Genomic DNA, 16,509 nt, shown 5'->3' with positions numbered 1-16,509 from the left:
TGCTCTTTACTAAGTAGTGTGTAGAAGAATCTGTGATGACTAATTTGTGTGTTACTTTGCTTTGTTTCTCCTTAGATAGAGATTTCAATTTGGTTAGCCAATAAATACTCTTCTTCCTCTGTTTGATGAGCCAACTTTTGATTCCAGGCTCCTAGCTTAGAGGTCTTATTCTGATGCAAAGCAGACGTGTATAAAGAGAATTCCATCCCTAAGCTGGTTTGGTAAAATCAGATTCTTCTTCTACACAAAGAATTGACTTGGATGATCCTTATTCAGCATCAGAAGACACTTAATCATCCTTTCAAGATTAAATACTTAGGTCATCCCTCTTAATGGTTCACGAGCAGCCAAAGAAGATACTAGATCTTCAAACTTACTTTGAAGGGTATGTTTTTACAGCCTTATTTTCTAATTCTCAAAGATGTGCCTTAATATTGCTCTATTCTGAGACTGAAAACACGCTATGTAAAGAGTTACCTATATATGGCTTGAAAGTGGCACTTTGATTGACAAAGAATTAATCCTGCTATTGAATGTGTTTCAGACAGATCTGGTGGAGGATCAGTTTGTTTTATAACAATGGCAAGCTCTTTTTGAAATTAGTCTAGTTTTGCTTTAGTTCTCTTGCCAGGATGTCAGCTGGTTTGTCACATAAAGAAAAGGAAGAGGTGAGACAAATCAGATCAGCAAATATTGTAATCATGGTTAATTAAACCTTTGATTTTCCGTTCTGTCAGGGGAGAAAGAACCCTTTTTTGTAGCTGTACCTGTCTTAGTTTAAAAGGTGAAGCCTGGACAAATGAAGTTGCAATTCAGTTTAGATCTATTTTTGCCAACTGGTATTTTCTTCCAGTCTTGCGTTTCTCTTATTGGTACTGTTAACTTTTTTCCCCTCTTTTGGAATGAATGACCTTCTTTGCTGATTTACAGTTTTATCTAATTTCATTGTGTTTAAAAAGTACATTTTCTCCTGCAGTCATGTGTTTTCTTTCTTTTGACTGGAGTCATTTGAACAGTTCTAACAGAAAAATGATCTATATTCATTCTTCGTCTGTCCTATTAAATTTGTTTAGCACCTAATTTGACACCAACAGTCTGGCTGCATTTGAACCAGTATCCAGACACAAAGGCAATTTGGCTGAGACAACTTAGTTTCTGAGAAATGCTATAGTGTGTGTGTATAGATTTTTTTTTCCTTTACCATTTTACACAGATAATCTTAATCAGAAAATACTGCAACTCCTTCCTTCTTTTGTCTGCCTTTTATTCTCCAAAAGTAAGTGGAAATTACATTTCCAAGAAAGGAAATGAAATAATTGCAGACCCAAGGTCTGCAAAATGTGTGCTGAATTGACAGTGAAAAGGATCCATTTGTTGACAGACACGGTTGTTAGATGCCATAAAGGCCTATGTGAAGCTCAATTTATTTCTCATCTTGCTTGTTCAATGACTGTTTAAGAGACACGTTTCTATTTAATTTATCTACTTAAAGCACTAATACAAATACTCTGTGCTGCTGTATTAACTTTTAAACTTTGTAATCTAATGCTTGATTATTCAGTTCTTGACATGCTTTAGCTGAAATAACTAACGCCATGCATTTTCATATTGACAGTCATTTACCAAAGAAGAGTGCCTTTCTGAAAAAGTGTTTCTTAAGTACAATTAGACTATCCAAATGAATCCAAGTGTCTTGTGTATGTACATGGTAATTATTCACTTCCCAGACGTGCTTCATTCATTTATGTTTAAACCTAGCTTTTTAGTGAGTAAAAGAACTTAATGTGGTCATATGTAAGCTTTAAAAGTAAAAACTCATGGGATTTCTCAGGATTCCCTGAAAGAGGTTTAGCTACCAGGAATGAGAAGGGTTATTTTCAGGCTGTTTCTGGCTGGCTTTGGCTAGCAGGTTCATTCTGTTATACTAGCCATAAGGTAGAGGCAACCACATTGTCTTACCTCATAGACCTGATTTGTCACTTTGAAGTGAGATCAGCAGTTAAAAAGTGCAAATGTTCCCTTTGCTTTTAAAAAGTGCCTTTGCTCTCTGGTAATGGCACCCTTATTTTGATCTGTGGCGACACCACCTTAGTGTTTTTCAGGTGAGTGGTATTATCGGCTCTTGACAGGGAATCAAGGTCAAGGGAGGATATCAATCACAGTAGGCTCTAATGCATTACATTATTGCGAACACACACACACACACACACACACACACACACACACACACACACACACAGAGTCCCTGCCATTCTTACGCTCCCTTCCACCCTCCACTTTGGCCTCTCTGGCCTAGAATCATTCCACCCCAGCTCTTTGCTTTTGCTATCCCCTTTGCCTCAGATGCCCTTCCCCCAGTAGCTGCACTATCTCACCTCTGTCATTTCTTTGCTCAAATGTCATCTTTTCAATGAGACCTACCTACCCTGACCACCCTATTTAAAATTGTAACTCAACTCCCTTAAACTCTGATTCTCCCTTACCCTACTCCATTTTCCCCCATAACAGTTATCTTCTAACGTATTACATACTTTATTTATTATATATATGCTTATTTTCTCTCTTCCCCTCCTAGAATGTAAACTCCATGAGGGTAGGACATTTTTTTGTCACTGGTGTATCTCAAACACCTGGAAAAACTCCTGCCTTATGGTAGGCTCTCAGGAAATACTTGTTGAATAAATGAATGAATGAATAAATACATTTTTAGTATCAATAAAACAGCAGAATATCAATTAATTAGAATACTCAGTTAACCAGCATTCCCCCATTATTCAGCAGTCACACATATACACATATATGTGTACATAAATATTAGATATTTTGGTTTATTTGGTTGCTTATTTGGGTTTTTAAACATTTTTTAAATGCCTAGGAGTCATTTACATTCAGTTTTGCATATCTTCTGCATCTTTGAACCTATACAAGATAAAGTTATCAGAGACAACAGAATACCCAGTTGTAAAAGAAAGATTCGGCTGTGCTCACTGCCTCAGGTGGACAGGAAAGTTTGCTAACCTACTAAGAAAACTTTTAAAGTGAAGGAAGAAATAAAGATGTTTTCTGCATAAGATCTTCACTTACCCAGAAAATTAAATAGCATCAGGCTATTCCCAGAAAGTTTATTTTCCTTTTAATTCCTAAAATCAACATATGTGTATGTTCCAAATTACTGAGTAACTTCTATCTGGTAAATTGTAGAGCCAGAGAGATATATGGATTTATTTCTTAGGAACTTATGAGACAGCAAGAGACACCTTTAATACTTAATTGCAAGGATTAATTAAAATTAACATTCTTGTCACCAGTCTGAGCAAGCAGGGTTTTTTTTTAAGCAAAAAGAAGAAAAAGAAAAAGATAATCAGGTCTTGGAGAAGCCTAATTGTTTCTATTTATCTTTCAATAATAGCTTTAGAAATATTTGTGTCCTCAATTATTTCTAATGAATACATACTATCTAGTAATAATATCTTAAATCTAACAGTGAATTTGAATTTCATTAATTCCGATTAGTTGTTACTCAAACAGGAATTATGCTCATAATCTCCCTTTATGCCATGAGAGGTAAAGAGCTGACCAAGCGAATGGAGAGTATAAGCCTTATTTTTGCTTTCGTGCTCTTCCCTTCTGATCCAAAATATTCTGACAGTGTTAAAATAGAGTAAGACTCATTGATTCAAGCTAATCAATGGCTGGGATGGTCAATGTAAAATAGGGAAAATTCCAAATTATAGGATTTTTAAAAGATAACGATTCCATTACTTTCAGACAGCTACAGTAAATAGGCTAACTGGAAATAGGCTAACTGAGTGTTGCACAGGGTCAAAAAAGCCAAGAATGATTTGTATTTTCACCAGGAAAAGCCTGTAGACTGGACGAGGAGTAACAAGGAAACACAGCATGATCCGTTTTCTAAATCAGTGTCTTTCCACATATGCACAGTGTGGCGAGCAGCACTGAATTATTTCCAGAACTCCAGCTCTACAGTGAGACCTCGGGTTCGGATCTTGGGTTTGCTATTTATTATCTTTATGACCTCGGGCAAGTTATTTAATCACGTGGAAGATGAGGGTAATGATACCTACCTTGTAGGGTTGTCACGTAAATTAAATAATTTATGAAAAATATTTCAATAAATTCTTTTTCTATCTTAATATAAAATTATAATGCTGGGGCATTACTGGATTATCAAGGACAAAAGTTAGAGTTGAAAGCTTAGGTACTGAACACCTGGCTTATTGACTGGGCCAGGTTTCCTTGGGAAAATTATGTAACCTCTGTGTTTTGTTTTTGTTTTTTCACTTTTTGTTGTACTGTTTTTCTTATCTAAAATTGAGGCAAGTAGATGAAGCACTCTCCAGAGTCTCTTTCAGCTCTAGAATCCCAATAATTCCTCCCAAATGTGGTTGCTTGATAAAGATGTTCACAGTTAAGATAAAGAACAAGAGTTAAGCACATAGTTTTTACCCCCAACGTGTCTCTCAGTATAGATTTACAGTAAAACACAAACCTAGAAATATAAAATAAGTTTTTGAAAAATTTTAATTTTCAAACTACATCTTAGGAACTTACAAATCCAGATTGAAATGATTGTTATCCTTCAGGGTTATATTCTTAGGGGTCAGGATACTCATTCCAACCCTGTCACTATTGCTCCAAATGCTTTTAGACCTATTTGGATTAGAGATACCTGACCACAGAGGAAATAAATTGGACAGTCTTTCCTATCCATTTATTCTGGGGTGGAAAAAGTGGGTGAGAAGTAAAGAGTGCTTTAGAGCCACTTGGCGGGTTGTGTAAGAGAATTAGTGTCAGTTTTTATCTTGGTCAAAAAATGATATGGCCCATTTTAACCACTACTGTATGTTCAACATATGTTTCCAAATGACTTTGGCTTTTGCTAGTTCATTCAGTTTTTGGAAATGGCCATCAGTTTGCCACCATTGCAGATGCATTTTTTAAAATGTGACACAGACCCATGACATGTCTCCCAGCCGTGTGTACAGAAAAGTACCATGCAATACAGTCAAGCCAAAGCTTGCTTCTTGAACTCCAGTTAGGTTGACAAGTTCCACATTTACACATTCTGGGGCGTTGATTTAAAGGGTAACTAGGAAGTCAGTATTTCAGAAGCAAACGTAAGTTGAGCAATAAGTAAGAAAATGCAAGTATAATTCCTAGCTATGGGTAGAGTTGTCTTCCATTTTAATCCTGTGTGAGGTACCTGAGACACGTTAGCTCTGTTATCCACAGAATGAGGAGATCTGATGATCTCGAGTGATGTAAGTGAAGTGAATTGGGAAAACATTTGGGGGTAAAAGCCTACAACCTTCCATTGTATATGTTTCGCCTCTTTATTTTTAAAATTTTCTGTTACTCTTTATCGATATATATTAATATATATCCATATTATAATAGCGTTCATCTGAGAGGAAATGTGCTTACATCGCTATAAGCAGGATGTCTATGTTGATTATAGATGGAGGCTATGAGTAACGAGCCAGTTTCCAATTTGGAATTTGCTTTGGTGATGTTTTGTTGTTGTTACTATCGTTTCACTAACATTTATGAAGCCAGTACTTTTATGTGTTGTTTTAATTCTTCCAAAGGTGCTGAGGTTTAGTGACATAAACAATTTGCCCAAAATTCTGTTCCTAATCGATAATTGGGTCAGATTTCATTTGAACCTTCTTCATTCTAACTTCAGAGCCCATGCTTTTGAGCTATAGCATACTGCGTTGAGTGTATTAGAGCTGTAGGAATGGAAGGGAAGAAAATGACTCTAAGGTTTCTTCTGTAGGAAGCAATGATTCTGTAGTTAAATTGCTCCATTTGCCCTATTCACATCCTGCTCCTCTGACCCTACATACTCACAGATAGTGTCATCTCTTCCTTTTTCTTTCCTCTTCCTAAGGCTAAACTAAGCAATTAATATATCTTTTGCCAAGGGAAGAAAATGTTACCCAGTAAAGCAAAGAATTCTGAAAAGGAGAGCCAATCTGAATTAGCAAGAAGACTTAAAAGAGATTTGGAAAGAAATTGTTTTAGTGTTTTTCATGTCAAATGGCCAATAAAGGGGCATGCTTCACAAATAAACTTTTGGAAATTACCATATTAGAATACCAGCCTAAGCTCCTTTAATCTTTGGCATAAGTTTCATGTACACATTTTTTATTTATTTACATTTCAAACATGCTGAAGATTAGTTCATTCCCAGAAGTCAAATACCTTGAAAATACCTGACTTGAATCACTGGATTAGAAAGGTGTTTTACTAAATGATAATATGACAATATAAAGATGAATCACTGTGAATACAGTTGTTTTAAAACATACATTCTACAGCCCCAAATAAATTTCACTGTTGCATCCACTTTATGCTGCACCTCTGTGAGTCAGCTCCACCTTTGGTCAATTACTGGTTAGCTCCTTTGAGTTTGTGGCGTAGTGTCCATTGTCATCATATTTTAGAACATCTCTGTTTTAAAGAAAGGCAGGACAAATGGGCCTGCAGTATGGAGAAAGAGACAAGCAGATCTTACAAGAGTTCTACATCACAATCAGGCAGAGACCCAAGAGTATCTTGTGTTCTCACAGTCTTGCTTTTTTGTCTCTGAACAGTCTCATCTAGAAGTGGCCTTACTTGTCTGTATTGAGCTTTATTCATCTGTGCTCACTTTTTCTATTAATTACTTTCAGAAAGGTGAATATCCGCCTGACAGTTACAGTTAAACAAGGGAGTCAACCTCAAGGATGATTTGTCATTTCACCTAGTTACATCTCTAGAACCTTGCTTCAAAGGGGAGAACCCAGTTTCCATTGTAACTGGTGTGATTTGCAGTGATTTCATAGCTGTGTCCTCATCTCTTGGTCATTCTCAAAGATGCTTTTAAGCCACAATTGCCAGAGACCCTTCCAGTTAATACTTCTCTAATTCATCATGCCCCTCTTCAACCCCAGAGCTCCCCAAAACTCTAAGCTTTATCAAGCTCTTTAAAATTTCCTTTTCAACCATCAGACAGGCGGCTAGCGTGCCTTTTTTGTTTGGGAGGTCAAAACGGGTCACATTGTGCCCTAGAAGAATTTAAAAAACAAAAACCTATGTAGCAATTACAGGACTTCAATTTCAGTAGAAAAATGACCGTTTCCAGTGCAGCCATTTTTATTTTAATTTGCATTTAATTTCTAGGTCTGTGGTGTCTCTAAATACGTGTGACCTGTGGCCCCGCACAGATTAATTCTTGTAAGATTAATTTTTGTAAATGAAATTGAAAGGTATTGCTCTTTTGCATTGCAGCTGGAGAATCTGAGCTTTTGAAATATGTTACCAAATAGAAATTGAGATTCTTCACTTACTTTAGAGGGATTTGGGTCAACATTTTGTTCAGATGGAAAATAGAGAAGTTTTTAGTGCTTGTGGTGGAAAGAATAGGTTTTCTTCCTGTTACTCCCAACTCTACCATTTCCTCCTCCTCCTCTCCTCTTTTCTCTCCTTTTGTGTATGTGTGCATATGTGTATTTGCATGCATGGTGCGAGAAAGGAGGGCACCTTCCCTGTACTTAGCAAACATTTGTTTCTGAGAAGAGACTACTAGCTAGCAAATGAACTGCATGGAAGTTACTGCTTAATCTGATGCTCTTATACAATTAAAGGATTTGCTGTGCTCTCAACTGTAATCTTAGTACGGCTGAATTGTGTACTGACACTGCAGGAAACAGCTCTGCTCAGCAAAGCACTACTACAAAGGTTCTCCATGTGTTCCTGTACATGGACAATTAAGTTTTAACAACAAAATTAGCAGAAGAACTGGATGTTCTGGAAGTTGAGATCTCCTCACTCAGTCTCTTTTTCCTCCCCCCTCCAAAGGAGTTTTCCTGTGGGCTGCCCAGAAGATCCGCCTGTCAGTTTTGTCTTACAGGTGTTCTGAGTTGCCTTACAGACAGCAGCTTCTTCCACATTAATTGTTGAGGCTATATTACACCTAGTGTTAAAGTTCTGTTGCGTAAATCTCAAAATAATTGTTAAAATGCTGCTGAGTAATTGTCAATTCTCTCAAAGAATTAATTGCCTTCTAACATTTGCCTCCAGTTGCAAACACCTATGGTTTTAAGAGACTTAGCATAAAATATATCATTTCTCCATGGAGAACCATATTGCTTTTGGTGCTTTGTCATTTTTTTAAAACATTTTTCAATAGTCTGCAGTATTTGTGTTTCCTTTTATTTTTATATAGTGGAGTAGTGGAGACTTAAAATTTATTCAAATAGAAGTCTGGCTAAAACTTAAATGCAATTTCAGATCTGAGGATAAATTGACTTAATTTCTGAAACCTGATAAATGCTTTTCATTTAAAATATATTTTGTCATATAACTGTATGAAAAGTAACACACTGAATGCTTCATGACTTCCTGTCTTAAAAGAGAGTTTAAAGTATATAATATAGTAAATTTAAAGAAAAATCTTTTAAAATTTAAAAAACATTGCTCTGAAAATTAAGAATGAAAATGCAAACATTCTGTGCATGGCAGCTTTCTTGAGGAGCCAGTGTTATTTATATATGGTGTCTCTTGTGGAAGCCTTTATGTTCCTTAAAATATCTCTTTTAAATAATATTCACATTTCATAGCTGAGATCTCAATGGATTTTCCATGGTGACTTAAAGTTGTACAAAATTACAAAAAGCTTAAAAAGTAGCCAAAAAAAGTATCATACACATTTAAGAATCTTTGCCTGTGCTAAAATCAGTCGTAGTTCATGCTTTATCATTGATTTTGCTGGCGAGAATGGTCCAGTTTCCTGAGCCTCCCTGGGCCAGTGTATTTTGGAATCTGTAAATGTGCACAGTCCAGCTTACGCTAGAAGAATAAAAGAACTGGGACAAGGCTTCGTAACGTGCACTGTGGTCTGAGATATAACCCGTGCACTGAGATGGCTGTGCTGCAGTTTTTCCACCAAAGAAACTATGGCTCAGTGTGGACACAGAGGTCTTTGCCCAGCCATTGTTACCTCTGTTAAAAAGGAATTCTTGTTAATCTTATGGCAAATTAGCATCTAGAAGCTGATGTCAGATTTTCAACCATGGCGGTATTCTGTTGTTTACCAATATTATTTTTCATAATTTAAATGCTACCTATTTTTCCCTCAAATAGAAGCTGACCCAAATTGGCAAACTAATTTATTCTTTGCACTAAAACGCAGTTTCAAAAGGTACACAAAGCCAAAAGAAATTAGCTTCGTTTTTTCTACCTTCATTATATTTAAAAGTATTAGAATTAGCAATAATATAGAAAGTTTCATCTTATGTTTGAAATTTTATTTTGGTAAGTTTTGGATAAGTGTGTTAAAATATCCTGAAAAATAGGATGTCTGAGAGAAACAATAAAAACTACCTCTGTTGTAATGCCACTACTGTTCACTGCTGTAGTAACTGTATAAAGGGCTTGGGGGGAAAAAAAGTAAGACTTCTTATTTTTACACAAGGGAGGATATAAAACTGACTTCCTCTTTGGAGTTTTCCCAGGAAACTACTTTATAAAGACAAATTTAAATCTTGCCGTTTTCTACCCTTGAAGGTGGTAAATATGATTGTAGCTTTATCCATTTTTATTGTAAATGAAACAGAGTTCAGACCATCCGGCTGTGCGTCATCTGTTGGATGGCTGCCACAGACTAATGCAGGCGTCCCACTGGGAGACCAGAGAAGAACTATACTTTGATTCACCAGATTGTGTTAAATAGTCCAGCTGTTGCGATTTGAAAGATAGTTACCTCAGAAGTGAAATAGAAATGAACTTGACATTTATGCCTCAAACCATTTTTACACTGTTTGGCAGTCAGCTTTTCAGAGGTAGCATTTTATAAAATAACTCTCACTGCTTAAAAGTTTCATTCACTGTAATGTTCAAAATGTCCCACCTTTATATTATCAGTAGAATTAAGCTTGAGTGATATGCAGAATTTGCATGAAATAAGCATTTTCCAACTTCATTTCGTGAGCTTTGATTGTATTCAGTTGAGCTCAGAACCATGTCTATTAGGACTCTTTTGGGCATTAGTTAATTTGAATTGCAGCTGAAATGTTAGCTCGAATGTTGCTGAATATAATTGGAATGTGGAAAGTCGATTTTGAAAGGAATTTCATTGAATGCAAACCATGATGTGCTTTTTAAAAATTCGAATGCTGCAATTTCATCTCCTGTAACACAGTCTGATAAGTCACTGAGTCCCTTTACTATAAAGTTCAACTTTGGCAATACCGTTTGCAGCTGTTCTGATTCTTCTGGTACCAGTACCAGTTGGAGTCAGCAGGTGGCCTCATCTGCCCCAGCCCTACCTCTGGCCCTCTTGGAGGTGGGGGAGAAGTAACTGCTTTGTGAAAGAGCAACCAAGTTGTACTTGGGCATCAGGCTTCACAGAGTGGTATAGATTGATATATTGTCTCCTAGCTTTTATTTTGCTTTTGGGTTTTTCTTTTTGTCTTGAAATAGCACTTAACAAATGATTTAAAATGACCCATGAAAATATCTATTTGATTGGGTTAAAAATCACAAGCAGTATGTTGTGGTAAGAAAAAAAAGTACTGGACAGGAAGTCAAGAGTCCACAATTTTAATCCTGTATCTGCTGTCAACAAATTGTGTGCCCTTGGACAAATCATGTAACTCACTCTTGTTTGGTGTCTTCACCTGACAAATGAAAAGGCTGGACTAGTTCATGTCAGCAATCCCTCTCAGACTGAACATTCCATGATTTTAGTCTTTATGTCACCTATAAAATTTAAGTTTTACTTGGAGATTTTGCAGCCTACAGGAGAAGGTCTGCCGTACGTTTTATGAATACTGAATTTTAATTCCGTATTTGTGGTCATTGCTCTTAGATGAAGAATTAAAGAAGAAAAATTGAATGGAACAATAGTATACGGCAATTCCCATTGGATTGTTGCATTTGAGCAGCTGGGATTTTCACCTTGGGGGAGAAGCTTCAGATTTAACCTTGTAGAACCTGCCACTATGGCTGCCTAGAGCAAGAGCCTGGGTTCTTGGCAACATCACTGATGGAGCTTTCTGGCTCTTCCCATGAGATGGGAATGGAGTTAGAAATGAAGCCTAGGAGGAAGGCCCTTCATTCCAGAAGGAGCCCTGGGCAGCTCCCTATGGGAACCAGGAATGGACTTAATGATGTCAAACCAGGAAGAGCTAGCTTTAAGTCACAAAGGAAAAAAAAAAAAACAACAAAAAACGAGGGGTAGCTTGAAGGGATGGATTTTATATTTATAGTTCTGAAAGATGAAGCTGAAAACAGGGATTCAGAAAGAATCAGTAAACATGCCAGAATTAGCCTGTGGCATCATTATCGTGTTTTTGGAAGATGCCTTTGGTAAATAGCTGTGTGATGTTGTGGAAAAATCAGGAACAGGAAGATAGGAGCTTCTGATTCTTGTCCTGGCTCTGCCACTGATAAGCTGTATAATTTTAGGTCAGGCTTTCCCTCTCTCCAAACCTCATCTTCCTCATCTGTAAAAGCACTAGTTGGACTAGATGATTGCCATAGTCCCTTTTAGCCTTAAGCCATTGGGATTCCAAGTCAGTGGTCATTATCTTCAAGAAAGTAGTTACTCTGATTCTCAACACATAATTTTCCACTGTGCCAAGTTCAGTGATAATAAAGGTGTTCTCAAATTGGAGTGTACAGGTGACTTAATAATAGATTAATCTATTATTAAGAAGCCTACTTCAGGAAAGAACAGTTCTCTGGACTGAGACAATTCCAGGACAGTTTCAGCCTGGCAATACAAAGTTTCTGAGTTTTCAGTTCAGTCAACATCATTTGTTGCTGTTGTGGAGCCCTGAGAGCTCCCTCGAAGTTTTCAGCCTCCAGCTGATGAAGAAAGCATTTTAGGATGTGTTTACCACCCCTTCATCTGCAGACACACATGGGCATGAGAACTTCCATGGTAGTTCTACAAAAGTGATGAAGGTCAGTATGGGTTGATGGAAGTTGCTCACCTAGAATGAGATGGATACTTCCTTTGCATGCGTAGAGCAGACTGGCTGGCTTCTATACAATGAGGCTTAGACCCAGGGTAGTGGAACCACACTGGGGACTTGACCAGCAGACTTTGTGTGGCTTTGACTGTAACAACTTTAGCTAGGCCAGAACTTGGAACTGCATTTCCGAAAATTCCCTTTCCCATTTGTTTCCAGGTTAGGGTTGTCTACAGGAGAAATTTGCACGAGATTTAGAAAGTGGGAGTGACATAATAGTCTTCTTTTTTTTTAATGCTCCCAAAAGTCTGCGTAGGGCAGGCTCTTTTACAATTCATGCGCGTTGTCACCTAGTTGGCATGTGGCACAGCTGGCCCACAGTTTCTCCAGCTCCCCACATCTCCCTTCCAGCTTCCCCAAATCTTAGGCCAGGTGCATGTGCAAATTCCATGTGGAAGGGCTCCAGTTTATCCTGCAGCTCATCTGCATCATCGGGATTGGTGACTGTGAAAGACAGGTGCTGCTCTGGTTTGTCCTCAGCTTCCTGCCACTTTTCACCCAAGTTCCTTTTCAGCTGCAAGACCTGCTGATTTCAGGCCCAGCATAATACACAGAGGCAACAGACTCACGTAGACTGCCTAACTAACTCACTCGCTCCATTGCCTGAGGTCTAATGCCTATAATGAATCCTTTATGCCATTCATGGGGGTTTTGCTTCTCTGACCATAGCCTAATGGACTGAGCCTTCCAGGTGTTGCCTGGGTCAGAGAAAGTCAAGCCAGATACCAACTACATCCCATATTGATTCCCAACGCACAGTAACAGATATCTTGAGAAGTGGATGGGCCAAGGTAGATGGGCAGTGTCATGGTGTTTTCTAATGACAAGGGTGTTGACAAATCCAGGCAAAAATAAAGGAATCTGTCCTCACTACAGTATAGCTTTCCTCTCAGGTCATCTCTTTGCTTTTACGGCCTCCAAAGAAGACAGTTATGTGCTAGTCACTTATGAATGATGATCAAGTCACATGGTAGAACTGGATAGCCCTATGGAGTGGTTTTCAGACATTTGGACAGATCTCATAGTACCAGGTGATGAAACTGAGGTCACTGGGTTTGAGTTTTGGTACCTGTGGCTGGATCGTGCAGGCCACTTTGTCTCAATAGTTGATCATTTGTTCTGTTACTTCTGTTGTATAAGAGAGACCTTCAGACCTACTCACACCAAAGCCTTGGTTTCTGCACATTCATTCTGAGCCTTTCACACACAGCAGTTCATTAGTATTTGCTCATTTGTTTACTCCACAAACGGATCTGCGCTGGATGCTGGCATAGATCTGTGAACAAAGCTGAACAGTCCACCTCATGGATGTTTACATTTTATTTGAAGAGAGAGACATTGAACAGCTGGTTGCCAGTATTTAATTATAACTGTGGTAAATCCAACAAGGGACAAGTATTAGGTGGTAAGAGAGTGTCTAACCAGCAGATCTGAGCTAGGGGTCAGGGAATAGTAGAAATCAAGCCTGGTGAGGGGCTGGTAGAGCAATGGGCAGACCCTGGCCAACAGTTCACCAGTACACATCCTGACATCCAGAGGTGGAAGTGGGACAGTGGCGTGCTGGGTCATGGTTAGTATCCCAGCATTTGCCAAGAAGACCAGATAAGTCTGAATAGCCTCTGCCCTGCCTACTACACACCCTTCAACCTCCACGCATCAGGTCAGCAGTCCAGTACCTTCAGATGATGGCTTCTGACCTGACTTCTGAGAGGACTAGGTGCCCACAGCCTAATTTCCTGACACGTGAAAAGAGAAGAGTGTTTCAGGACATCTGTTTCCACAAGGAAATTGTTGCCCATTTAGCTTGAGAAGCAGTAGCTTCTTAGAAGAGAAGAAAGGGAACCTCAGTGGAAAAAGAAACTGCATTTGAAATTCAATAAGAAATTTCTCAAACGTGATTCTCCTTTTTTAGAAAAAGTGTATGGTAACTTAGCATTTCAACTTCTTCTCTGGATTCTCCCATCTGCTTTTGTTCCTTCCCTCATACCTCCACAGGTCTGACCAGAGTTGTTCTTGCCAGTAATGGCAGCAGTTGGCATATCTCTCAGCTGCCCATCAGGGATGGGAGTGGTTTATTTCCCTCCTTGCTGCAGTCTTAGAACTAATCTGCAATCACATGTACCCCGGCACACAAGGGAGGGGTTAACTCGCTCCTTCCAGCTAAGTGGGGGTGGGACAGGAGTCTGGGGGCGGCAGGCAGTGGGGAGGTGGCACAGAGTATCCGTGAGCTTTGTGCTTCTGTGAGAAGAGCATGCAATTAAGCAGGTAGGTGCATTTGGCTTTTTAACATTTATGCAGTTAATTGCTCTTTTTCCGTCTTCTGGCCTTGTGCTCCTAATATGTAATCTAATAGCTTTTTTTTTTTTGTAATGGCTGGCACCTCAAAGACCACTTTTTGCATGTTGATTAGACTTAGAACGTTTTGGGGTTTTTGCTCATCTGAATCCAGGAATCTGAAAGATAAATGTTTTCTCTCTCTGCTTTTAATTTTTTTGTTTAACTGTTCATCCCCTAGGCCTCCCAGTAACACTGGATGCAGGAGACAATACATTGGCAGTGAAAAACAAGCTGAACCAGTTGTAGTTTTAGATCCTGTTTCCACATATGAACCCCAAACCAAAGACCAGGTCGCTGAAAAAGATCCAGCTCAACACAAGGATGATGAAGGTGAAATTAAACCAGAAGACAAAGAAGACAGTGTTGAAAAAATAAGAGATACAGACAGCTCCAACTGCTGATCCATAAACCAGAAGGCGGATATGTTCAGAAGTCCTTTTCAACAAGCACATGATTTAGTTTTGGTGTATTGGCAAGGGCTATAGACATTCTGTTCTTGTCACTGTATTCAGAGTATAGGTTCTTTTTTGATGTCACTTTTGTAAGTTCACTTATAAGTAAGCTATTTAGCAAAGTACACATTCTTTGTAGTTTTTTAAATCTTTATAGGGATAAGATTTTTTTCTAGTTACTGTATTAAGTGTGACTTCTTTTAGAAGTTTACAAAAAATTCATGTCATCTTTTTAGGTAATGTGCATACCACTAATCAAATGTAATGATGAAAGTTTGCAGCACTTGTGTGTAATTGGATAAACAGAAGTGACTAGCTTAAGGTGATTTTAAAAGCCCCCAAAGAAGCTTCTGTTTTGGGTCTGATCCTTTTTTGATGGAGAAACTTCAGTAGCATGGAAATGGTTAGGCACTGTGGCATACAAATTGCTTTCTAGGATATACTGAGATAAGCTTAAAATTCAGGAGCTGATGTCAAACTAGTAGTCCCATACCCAGTGTTAATTACACACATTATTAACTGTGGGATGCAAAACACATACTATTGATTGTGTCCACAGCCTCCCAAGGACTTTGAGGGGAAGGCTCTAGTGGCCAGAAGGCAGAACTGAGGTGAAAGTCCAAACCCTGAATTAATAGAGTATTATCTTGATAAGCCGCGTGCTCTGTGCTGTGAGTTAATTGTTTTCTCATGGACTCATGTGGCACAAGGACCATATTTTATCACAGTTCTTATGTACAGTGAAGATGGGTGACAGGCATACAATTGTCTTGCTTCACTGCTGTTCTACATTACACAGGTCTGTTGTTCTCTTTAAAGAAATTAGGTGGTAGTCTCTAAAAATACAATGTTTCAGTCTACCACAGTGAGTAATACAAATGTAATCAGGGATTAAAAAAACACTTATGCAGCTTTTCAAAGTTGATTGTTTCAAAACTGGTGTTTGTTTAAAATAAGTGGTAATGTACTTGAGTGCATTTTTTATGACAGTGATTCAGTAATGGTAATTTTACTATTAAAGAAAGTGAAAGGTTTCGTTTTGTTAGCATAGCTCAGCATGAAGCTGTCAGGTGTTTCTCACCTAAGGGCAAAAGAAAATGATAGTAATAATTGCAGTAGTTGTATTTTATTTTGCACGTATGCTAAACATAGGCTTGAAAAGGTGAATAGGCAGGTAAATGTACTTCCTAAATTTGGAGATAATTATCTTTCTGTAGGCTCGTTATGCTTGATTGTTTCCATGTTTTTCCAGTGATGATTTTACAGTTACTTATCAGTTTACTCATAGGGAATTAAAATGTAATGTTTTTCAACTGTGATTTCCCCTAATTGAATAATACTGCTATATGATATACTAACTACAAACTGCATTAATTCACTTAAACAAGTTCTGTTATGCTGTGATTTGAACTCTCCTCACCACACTTATTAAAAAGCACCAACAGTTTCCTATTAAAGGTCAATTGTGGTTATTGACATTTTTGGTTTAGTTCCCCAAACTTGACATTCTTTAATATGAAAATTGTGTAAGACTTTATAACTTTAGTAATTTTTAATAATCCACAAAATGGTTTATTTTGAGGAATTCTATTCTTTGTTTCTTCCTGCTTTCTGCATTCCTGTGTCTGTTATCAGTCTGCTGGCATGTGTCTTACACATATTTAGGAATATAAAAA

The 16,509-nt window shown here is 38.0% G+C and overlaps 1 protein-coding gene across 4 annotated transcripts in view; it reads left to right on the top strand.

Annotated features, from left to right (window-relative positions):
- SHTN1 (shootin 1) overlaps positions 1-16,509 on the top strand; it is a 117,955-nt gene that overhangs the window by 99,230 nt on the left and 2,216 nt on the right. For 2 of the 4 annotated variants that reach the window (XM_027112693.1, XM_027112694.1), the window contains one exon: positions 14,560-16,290. The exons of 1 other annotated variant lie outside the window; for it this stretch is intronic. In XM_027112693.1, the coding sequence (XP_026968494.1) occupies positions 14,560-14,782 (223 nt within the window). In that variant the 3' untranslated portion in view covers positions 14,783-16,290. Of the gene's footprint in view, positions 1-147; positions 16,291-16,509 lie in introns of those variants that run through there. One more of the 4 variants, XM_027112695.1, reaches the window with a different exon arrangement.

Source organism: Aethalodelphis obliquidens, unplaced genomic scaffold (genome assembly GCF_003676395.1).
Source record: "Aethalodelphis obliquidens isolate GAN/ISIS:26980383/991018 unplaced genomic scaffold, ASM367639v1 scaffold11, whole genome shotgun sequence".
In the NCBI taxonomy this organism is placed as follows: Eukaryota; Metazoa; Chordata; class Mammalia; order Artiodactyla; family Delphinidae; genus Aethalodelphis; species Aethalodelphis obliquidens.
The sequence above is the reverse complement of the archived record's forward strand: the minus strand, read 5'-3'. Positions and strand labels throughout refer to the sequence as shown.